This window comes from Chanos chanos, chromosome 9, assembly GCF_902362185.1.
Source record: "Chanos chanos chromosome 9, fChaCha1.1, whole genome shotgun sequence".
Lineage (NCBI taxonomy): Eukaryota > Metazoa > Chordata > Actinopteri > Gonorynchiformes > Chanidae > Chanos > Chanos chanos.
In genome coordinates this window covers 36,520,184-36,531,018 of record NC_044503.1, presented here as the reverse complement: position 1 = coordinate 36,531,018, position 10,835 = coordinate 36,520,184, and the positions used below count along the sequence as shown (strand labels likewise).

The following is a 10,835-nucleotide window of genomic DNA, read 5'->3' as shown; positions in this document are numbered from 1 at the left end:
GACCCAAACACAGTAAACACAGACCTCTCTCTGTCTGAGGGGAACAGAAAGGTGACAAATGTGATAAAGAATCAGTTGTATCCTGATCATCCAGAGAGATTTGATTACTGGCCGCAGGTCATGTGTAGAGAGAGTCTGACTGGACGCTGTTACTGGGAGACTGAGTGGAGTGGATATAATGCTGATATATCAGTGGCATATAAAGGAATCAGGAGGAATGGAAAGAGTTATGACTGTGGGTTTGGGAACAATGAAAAGTCCTGGAGTCTGTGGTTTGATGGTAACTGTTACGCTGCCCGTCACAGTAATCAGGACACTGTCATACCTCACGACCCCTCACACACACGCAGAGTAGGAGTGTATCTGGACTGGTCGTCTGGAACTGTGTCCTTCTACAGCGTCTCCTCTGACACACACACACTCACACACTTACACACATTCCACTGCACATTCACTGAACCCCTCTATGCAGGGTTTGGGGTTTATTATAACTCCTCAGTGTCTCTGTGTCAGATCAAATAAACAAATACACACTCTGAAATTCACACACACACACACACATTCTTTTTCTCTTTTTCACATAGACACACACACAATGTTCATATGTTTATATACATTTATTTACACTTCCACTTGAACACACACAATCACAAACACAAACGTGTGTATGAAGTGCAATCAGTTTTATTTATGTATCAGAAATCTGTGACTGTAATAATAAACAATTATTCATTCATTTAGAAAGTTTTGTAGAGATTTGTTTGTTTTTGTCTTTTTTTCAGAAATTCTTGTCCATTTACTTTTAAATTCTTGTTTATTTGTTTTTATTTTGTTACAAACACAGTGTAAACATGCACATGTCAGAGAGAAAGACAGAAATAAAATATTATTGCATTTAAAAACATTGAAGGTGTTTCTGATGCTGAACACACACACACACACACACTCTCTCTCTTTCCCTCTCCCACACACAGACACACACACACACACACACACATACACACTCACTCTTTCTCTCTCTATCTCACACACATTCAAACACACACACACACTCTCTCCCTCTCGGTCTCTCTCTCTCTATGTGTCTCTGTCACACACACACACTCTCTCTCTGGCTCTGTCACACACACACACACACACACTCTCTCTCTCTCTCACACACACACTCTGTCTCTCTCTCTCCTTTTCTCTCTCTTTCTCACATACACACAGATACACTCTCTCAGACACTCTCTCTCGCTCTCTCTCACGCACACACACATGCACACACACTCTCTCTCTCTCTCTCTCTCTCTCTCTCTCTCTCTCTGTTTTACTCTGTATTTATTATTTGAATACATTGATTTGATCACATCATATACTTTACCCCCTACACCACTTTCTAAAAGTTCCTCTGTGCCAAATAGAATCAAATGCTTTTTTAAAGTCAACAAAGCAAGCAAATATTTTTCCATTTTTTGTGCTTTTACATGTTTATGGATTAGGGTGTGTAGGGTGTAGATATGATCTGTGGTATGGTGATTTGGGAGAAAGCCAATTTGGTTTTTATTCAGAGCATTGTGTTCATTAAGGAAGGTTTGAATTCTGTCATTTAAAATGCTACTGAATGCCTTCCCCAGATTACTGCTCACACAGATACCTCTGTAATTATTAGGGTCCAGTTTGTCTCCACCTTTATGAATTGGGGTAATGACCCCTTGATTCCAGACGTCAGGAAAACAGCCAGAACTTAGGGTGTTGCAATCTTAAGTCTGTGTTTTGGGGATGGTGGTATTTTAGGTTTGAAAAATGCCTTAGTTCTTTCCTGATATTTTAACATTCTGTGTTGAACCATTTCCCATATCTTTGTTTTCTGGCTGTTGTTTTTTGTTAGGCCAGCCTTTTTTACTGTGGAAAATCAGGTTCAGCTCATAAACAGTCATGTTGACCTTTTTTGTCATTGGGGAATGATTCATTGGTAAATTTAGGTATTTGATTAGCCAGTTCAGGTGAGTTTACAGTTTGTGTGATTTTTTCAGAGCAGTCTGGAGCCCATCTGTAGGTCAGATTAAGCTTGTACAGCTTACTGGGCTTCATATGTGTGTTAGTGGGTTGGTCAGGCATTTTCAGAAATATATTTAATTGGTTGTGGTCTGAGAAAGGAGTTTGCTGCCTGACAATGAATACACTGAAGTAGGAGGGGTCCATGTCAGTGATTGCACAATCCACTACACTATTACCCAGAGCTGAAGAATACATAAACCTCCCTAAAGAGTCCCCTCTGATCCTGCCATTAAGCATGTACAGACCTAAAGAGTCCCCTCTCATCCTACTAATAAACACATACAGACCTAAAGAGTCCTCTCTCATCCTACCATTAAACACACACAGACCTAAAGAGTCCCCTCTCATCCTACCATTAAGCACATACAGACCTAAAGAGTCCTCTCTCATCCTACCATTAAACATATACAGACCTAAAGAGTCTCCTCTCATCCTACCATTAAACACATACAGACCTAAAGAGTCCTCTCTCATCCTACCATTAAACATATACAGACCTAAAGAGTCTCCTCTCATCCTACCATTAAACACATACAGACCTAAAGAGTCCCCTCTCATCCTACCATTAAACACATACAGACCTAAAGAGTCCTCTCTCATCCTACCATTAAACATATACAGACCTAAAGAGTCTCCTCTCATCCTACCATTAAACACATACAGACCTAAAGAGTCTCCTCTCATCCTACCATTAAACACATACAGACCTAAAGAGTCTCCTCTCATCCTACCATTAAACACATACAGACCTAAAGAGTCTCCTCTCATCCTACCATTAAACACATACAGACCTAAAGAGTCCTCTCTCATCCTACCATTAAACACATACAGACCTAAAGAGTCTCCTCTCATCCTACCATTAAACACATACAGACCTAAAGAGTCCTCTCTCATCCTACCATTAAACATATACAGACCTAAAGAGTCCCCTCTCATCCTACCATTAAACACACACAGACCTAAAGAGTCCCCTCTCATCCTACCATTAAACACATACAGACCTAAAGAGTCCCCTCTCATCCTACCATTAAACACATACAGACCTAAAGAGTTCCCTCTCATCCTACCATTAAACACATACAGACCTAAAGAGTTCTTTCTCATCCTACCATTAAACACATACAGACCTAAAGAGTTCCCTCTCATCCTACCATTAAACACATACAGACCTAAAGAGTTCTTTCTCATCCTACCATTAAACACATACAGACCTAAAGAGTCCCCTCTCATCCTACCATTAAACATGTACAGACCTAAAGAGTCCCCTCTCATCCTACCATTAAACACATACAGACCTAAAGAGTCTCCTCTCATCCTACCATTAAACACATACAGACCTAAAGAGTTCCCTCTCATCCTACCATTAAACACATACAGACCTAAAGAGTCCCCTCTCATCCTACCATTAAACATGTACAGACCTAAAGAGTCCCCTCTCATCCTACCATTAAACACATACAGACCTAAAGAGTCCCCTCTCATCCTACCATTAAACACATACAGGCCTAAAGAGTCCCCTCTCATCCTACCATTAAACACATACAGACCTAAAGAGTCCTCTCTCATCCTACCATTAAACACATACAGACCTAAAGAGTCCTCTCTCATCCTACCATTAAACACATACAGACCTAAAGAGTCTCCTCTCATCCTACCATTAAACAGATACAGACCTAAAGAGTCTCCTCTCATCCTACCATTAAACACATACAGACCTAAAGACTCCCCTCTCATCCTACCATTAAACACATACAGACCTAAAGAGTCCTCTCTCATCCTACCATTAAACACATACAGACCTAAAGAGTCTCCTCTCATCCTACCATTAAACACATACAGACCTAAAGACTCCCCTCTCATCCTACCATTAAACACATACAGATCTAAAGAGTCCTCTCTCATCCTACCATTAAACACGTACAGACCTAAAGAATCCCCTCTCATCCTACCATTAAACACATACAGACCTAAAGAGTCCCCTCTCATCCTACCATTAAACACATACAGACCTAAAGAGTCCTCTCTCATCCTACCATTAAACATATACAGACCCAAAGAGTCCCCTCTTATCCTACCATTAAACACATATCCAGACCTAAGGTTGGACAGAGATGCACTAACTCTTTGCCATGTTTGTTGAAGAGACAGCCAAGGCTGTTTCTTTGTGTAGTGGTGCATGGTAAAGTGTACAGAGGATCTTCTGAAAATGTGACTGTTAAACGCAGAATCGACTAGATCACTTTCTGATCCTGTTCTGACATTTAACTGTCCTATCAGTGGGACATTACCCTGGGCCTGGTAATGCCTGATCTCAGAATGGAGATTTTCAAATAAATGATCATCAAAGTATGGTGACTCCAAAGAGGGAAAGTAGGATATACACACACATACAAACTGTATATATACATAGATGCATATATGGGAGGGGTCACCTTTAAATGACTCTGCAGAGGAAGAGAAGCCTCTAAATGTTTTCAGTTAAGAGGTGGAGCAAAATGTCCAGAGTCTAACCAGTGCTCCCTCTTAGGGATGCCCCATCAGACAAAGAGTGACAGTGAAATTCCATTTTGGAAAAAAAACCAAAAAAAAAAACAGCAAAACCCCCCCCCCAAAAAAACCCAGCTTTGCTAAACTCCTCACTATAAAAAGATGAATAACATCTTTACGCAATAATTAGATTAAGTAGAGTTAGACTGAATTAGACTAAACAGAGTTTGAGTAAATTAGATAAAGTAGAGTTAAAGAAGTCTGGCATTTCTGTGTAATTACTTAAATTAACAGTTTATTAATTACCCCAAGGAGCAGAGCATTCTGGGCCAAACCTCTAGTCTGAACCAGGAGAAACGATATAAAACATATCCACTGTGCAGATTTCAAGTTCTAGTTCAAGATTAAGTTTATTTAAAGCCCAATATCACTGTTTACAGTCTCAAAGGGCTTTACATGCCCACAGGATTACAACAAACAGAGCAGGGCGGCACCCCCTGACTTAATCCTCATGGCAGGCAAGAGAAAACTCCTCAAAAAACCCAGGTGCAAGGGAAAAATAGGAGAAATCTTGAGAAGGACCACAGAGACAGGAGACCCCTTCTAGGCCAGCCAGGTGTGCAATAGGTGCCGACCCACTGGGCAAATTACAAACAACACAGCGATAATGAAAATGAAAGCACAACAAGTAGACAAAAATAAAGAAGAACAAAACAGCAGGGGGGGCTCAGCCTGGGTAGGCGACACAGCCACAGCAGCGCAGGAGGAAGACAACGTCCTTCATACTGGGTACAGATTACATAGACTGTGACCTTCCTTCCAGCGTATGTGACAAAAAATAAGTTTTCATATGGGACTTGCAGTACCTAAAGGTCAGCCATATTCCCTGATTCACAGTACTTCTAACTAATGTCAGTGGGACGCCTGCCTCCTTGAGAAATATCATGTGCACAAGGAGAATTTTCCATCCAGAATCAAGGTGGAGGTGACATTTGTCTTAACGGCGATGTTAGGCCCATTTATAAAGATGTGTCCCACTAGCATTCTTTGTTCGGTTATCCGCCGAGATGGAATTCTCATTGGGCCTAAGTGATCAAGGCAGTACTTTCCGGAAGTCTGAGAGAGAAAACGAAAGTAAACGTTGTTCTGTTCTCAGCACCATTTTCAACAGAAAATTAACTTCGAGGGAAATGAGATTTATTTAGTGAAACATTGTGAAGTATCGTGGTAAGTGTTTAAAAATTGTTGAATTACATGTAGATGATTGTAATGATTTGCTTTGTTCCTAAAACAATGGTAAAAGCATGATCTAAATCACTACATAAGGTCAACGGGTGAAAACTTCGACAGATGAAGGCTGAAACGCAGAACATACGAATATGCTTTGATTCAAACACACTTAATGACTTAAAATATAAAGCTGATATTTATACAAATATTGATGCTGATGTTTTTGTGCCCGTCTTGTCCACAAACCGGCCGTTAAAGCGATGTTATCTGAGTTGAAGAAAGTAAGTTATTTCTCAACTATTCATCGAGTAACGAGGAACAATACTTCTCATTTCCTGTTTGGATTATCTGATTAATTTGAGGAATTTGCAGTTAGGTAGCAACATATCAACCACAAAGAAATCTCTCAGAGGAAATATTTGTTTTATAAGAATATAAGAAGCTATTTTACTGTAAAATACTGACATGTATTTGTGTGTGTGTGTGTGTGTGTGTGTGTGTGTGCGCACTTTAAAACACATTATTGTGAATATAAACCGTAGTGTGTTTGTGTGTGTGTACCTTAAAAACATATTATTGTGTATATAAATAGTAGTGTGTGTGTGTGTGTGTGTGTGTGTGTGTGTGTGTGTGTGTGTAGCACTCAGAGACACTGTACACATGCTCCTGACCCAAATGGATTTTTTGTACAAAAACCTAAATGAAACAAATGTGACAGGAAGCCAGTTGTCTGGTTGTCTCTCAGATCACTCTGACAGTGTCTCCATACGATGAAACAGCTCAATCCAATACTTATTCTATGTGTAAGAGCAGAAGGAGATCAATCTAACACTGATTGTGTGTGTAAGAGCAGAAAGAGATCAGTGAAAACTGCTCAAAAGGGAGTAAAAAATACACAAACATTAAAGGATTTTGATGAAAAAGTTCTGATATAAATGACTGAAATTTTACAAACAGTTCAACATTTTTAGAAATCTGAATAGCTCAGAAAGTCAGACTTTCCCCATGTGGAGTGTTTCTGTAGACTGCCACATTCAGTTTGGATATACATGTTTCCATATACAAAACAAAGAAAACAAACTCAGTGTTTTTTATTGTTGAATAATTAACAGATTTCACTAATACGAACTGTGTTAGTCTACATGCATTGTAAATCCACACTGTAGAGCTGGTTGACTGACATGAAGATCTGACTCTCTCTCTCTCTCTCTCTGTCTGGGGATTAGTGAATTATAATATTAACATTAACCATATACACATAGTAAACTATAATATTAACACTAACCACATACACATAGTAAACTAGAATATTAACATTAACCATATACACATAGTAAACTATAATATTAACATTATCCATTTACACACAGAAAATATAATATTAACAATAACCATATGCACATAGCAAACTATAATATTAACATTAACCATATGCACATAGTAAACTATAATATTAACATTAACCATATGCACATAGCAAACTATAATATTAACATTAAACACATGCACATAGTAAACTATAATATTAACATTAACCATATACACATTGTAAACCATAATATTAACATTAACCATATACACATAGTAAACTATAGGATTAACATTAACCATATACACATAGTAAACTAGAATATTAACATTAACCATATACACACATAGTAAACTATAATATTAACATTAACCACATGCACATAGTAAACTATAAGATTAACATTAACCATATACACATAGTAAACTAGAATATTAACATTAACCATATACACACATAGTAAACTATAATATTAACATTAAACACATGCACATAGTAAACTATAAGATTAACATTAACCATATACACATAGTAAACTATAATATTAACATTAACCATATGCACATTGTAAACTATAATATTAACATTAACCATATACACATAGTAAACTATAATATTAACATTAAGCATATACACATAGTAAACTATAATATTAACATTAACCATATACACATAGTAAACTATAATATTAACATTTACCATATGCACACAGTAAGCTATAATATTAACATTAACCATATGCACGGAGTTGAGTATGGCTTGTGACGTGTCTGTTTTTCAACTACATGTGAGAGTGAAGGTTCCAGTGAATGAAGCCTTAGTTTGACCGTCTCCCTTCGTCCATGTGCACATCCAGAAAACCATCCACAGGACCACTGAGTAAACTTTAACTGTTTACTTTGACACAAAAAATCTTTCATACAGAACATTGTTTATTCCAAAGTTATCAAACCAATGGACAAGATTCAACAGAGCATAATTAATGAGAAAAAGAGACTGAGATAAATGAAAGAGCGAGAGAGGTCGAACAACTGTCTGGCTCCACTCTACTCTTGCCTGACTCCCCCTCCCCCCATCCGCACCCCCCCCCCCCCCACCTCACGAGAGTAACAAGCCACTATTAAAGGTGCACGTGATTACCAGAACAAAGGATAAATCACCTATTCCCAAATATTACAAATGAAATCTTGTGCATTTTAAATCAATCACATATTGTTTAAGTGCAAAAATCGAACAATTAACTTGGATTACTATAAATATGAAATGCAAATAAATCAGCTTGTGAATAATGCAAATATTGTAAATAGCCCTTCCAATTTCTACTAAATAAATTAACTAAATGAATTATTACTGTCTTACATGTTAATTTAAATTACTGTATGCTAATTAATCACATATTTATATTTTATCAATAAACTGCATTTAGGTTCCTACAATAAGTCACAGGCGCGCTTGTGAGGAGGAGATCAGCGCCTGTAGAGTCTGTGTGAAGGAGGTGAAGAGGAGAACACTCAATGTAAAATGAGTCTCATAATACACAGTGAGGAGGGAGGCCCTGCCTTTAAAAGGAGTCGCCATGGAGACACAGAGATGGGGGGCACTGCTGACTACAGGACACAGAGAGCAGGATCTCCAGTGCCCAGCTGTGTGTCTATGAAGAGTAATAAATCCATTAGAGAACCTCCAGACTTCAGTGGAGAGAGAGTGTTCTTCGATCCAAGGTCAAGTCTGTTGTTTACTTAATAAACTGTGTTTATTTCTCACCGTTTAGATTTCACATTTCACCTAATATTCAGAGGTCTGTCACATCCAAGACTGTTAAGCAGGTGTTTTATGTTAATTATGATGTAACAGATGTTGTAAAAGACTTTAAATAACATAAGAAGAGGTCTGGTGGATGGAGAGAGTAAAGTAGAGGGAAAGTGGATGGAAATTAAGAATAATAGAATGTCTATGTAAATATCAGATGGTCCTGTAAATTATAGCAATGCTAACAATTGTTCTTGAGTTTATTGTGAGTAATGGTTGTGTAGTAGCTGTATTAGTGGAATGGATGGATGAGCAGAAGAAGAGAAAAGAAGGAATATGGAAATAGTAGTGTTGTAATTGGTAATAAGTGTATATTGAATAGAGAGTGTAGATCAGTAAGAGGAATAGTAGTGTTGTAATTGGTAATAAGTGTATATTGAATAGAGAGTGTAGATCAGTTAGAGGAATAGTAGTGTTGTAATTGGTAATAAGTGTATATTGAATAGAGAGTGTAGATCAGTGAGAGGAATAGTAGTGTTGTAGTTGGTAATAAGTGTATATTGAATAGAGAGTGTAGATCAGTAAGAGGAATAGTAGTGTTGTAATTGGTAATAAGTGTGTATTGAATAGAGAGTGTAGATCAGTAAGAGGAATAGTAGTGTTGTAATTGGTAATAAGTGTATATTGAATAGAGAGTGTAGATCAGTAAGAGGAATAGTAGTGTTGTAACTGGTAATAAGTGTATATTGAATAGAGAGTGTAGATCAGTAAGAGGAATAGTAGTGTTGTAATTGGTAATAAGTGTATATTGAATAGAGAGTGTAGATCAGTAAGAGGAATAGTAGTGTTGTAATTGGTAATAAGTGTATATTGAATAGAGAGTGTAGATCAGTTAGAGGAATAGTAGTGTTGTAATTGGTAATAAGTGTATATTGTATAGAGAGTGTAGATCAGTGAGAGGAATAGTAGTGTTGTAATTGGTAATAAGTGTATATTGAATAGAGAGTGTAGATCAGTAAGAGGAATAGTAGTGTTGTAATTGGTAATAAGTGTATATTGAATAGAGAGTGTAGATCAGTGAGAGGAATAGTAGTGTTGTAGTTGGTAATAAGTGTATATTGAATAGAGAGTGTAGATCAGTAAGAGGAATAGTAGTGTTGTAATTGGTAATAAGTGTGTATTGAATAGAGAGTGTAGATCAGTAAGAGGAATAGTAGTGTTGTAACTGGTAATAAGTGTATATTGAATAGAGAGTGTAGATCAGTAAGAGGAATAGTAGTGTTGTAATTGGTAATAAGTGTATATTGAATAGAGAGTGTTGATCAGTAAGAGGAATAGTAGTGTTGTAATTGGTAATAAGTGTATATTGAATAGAGAGTGTTGATCAGTAAGAGGAATAGTAGTGTTGTAATTGGTAATAAGTGTATATTGAATAGAGAGTGTTGATCAGTAAGAGGAATAGTAGTGTTGTAATTGGTAATAAGTGTATATTGAATAGGGAGTGTAGAATAGTGTTAATAAGGTGAGAGTGAGTTTGGATGGACAGATGGAAAGATGAAAGGGTAGAAGGAGGATGGGGGGGATCATGGAATAAATTGTACAATAGAAAAGAAAGGATATGAAATGTTCTGTGGATAAGATCTATGCACTGAGGAATTACTGACTGTAACCATTCTAAACACTGATAGAGTCCTAACAGTTGTAATAGACTTTTATCTAGATGGAAGTGGAGTGCAGTAGGATTGTTTAATAGGGTTGTAGTTGTGTGTGTTTCAGTATTTGAAACATATTTGGTCTTGTTTGGAAGTATAAAATGTGGCAGATACGAATAAGCTAATGTGATTTTACTTTAATGGGAAAAAGTTATGTGAACTTATTTCAACCAAGCTCAAATTAACACTTAAATAATGTTATTATTTAATATACGTTAAGGCTGATGAAGAGTTATTTTGAATAATTTCTAGGTTCAGTGTTCAGAGCACTGAGCAATAAATAGAGGTATTTGGAATAACTGTAA

General features: G+C 37.1%; 2 protein-coding genes across 2 annotated transcripts in view; both read left to right on the top strand.

The window, feature by feature from the left end:
* The window catches only part of LOC115821726 (NACHT, LRR and PYD domains-containing protein 3-like), a 16,329-nt gene extending 12,051 nt beyond the window's left edge, over positions 1-4,278 (top strand). The window contains exons 7-8 of the mRNA XM_030785527.1: positions 1-508; positions 4,214-4,278. The exon at positions 1-508 is cut by the window's left edge and continues 20 nt beyond it. Coding sequence (XP_030641387.1) covers positions 1-508; positions 4,214-4,278 — 573 coding nt within the window. The remainder of the gene's footprint in view (positions 509-4,213) is intronic.
* A 4,312-nt stretch (positions 4,279-8,590) lies between these two features.
* Positions 8,591-10,835, top strand: part of LOC115821725 (NACHT, LRR and PYD domains-containing protein 12-like) — a 32,145-nt gene continuing 29,900 nt past the window's right edge. The window contains exon 1 of the mRNA XM_030785526.1: positions 8,591-8,790. Within this exon, the coding sequence (XP_030641386.1) occupies positions 8,591-8,790 (200 nt within the window). The remainder of the gene's footprint in view (positions 8,791-10,835) is intronic.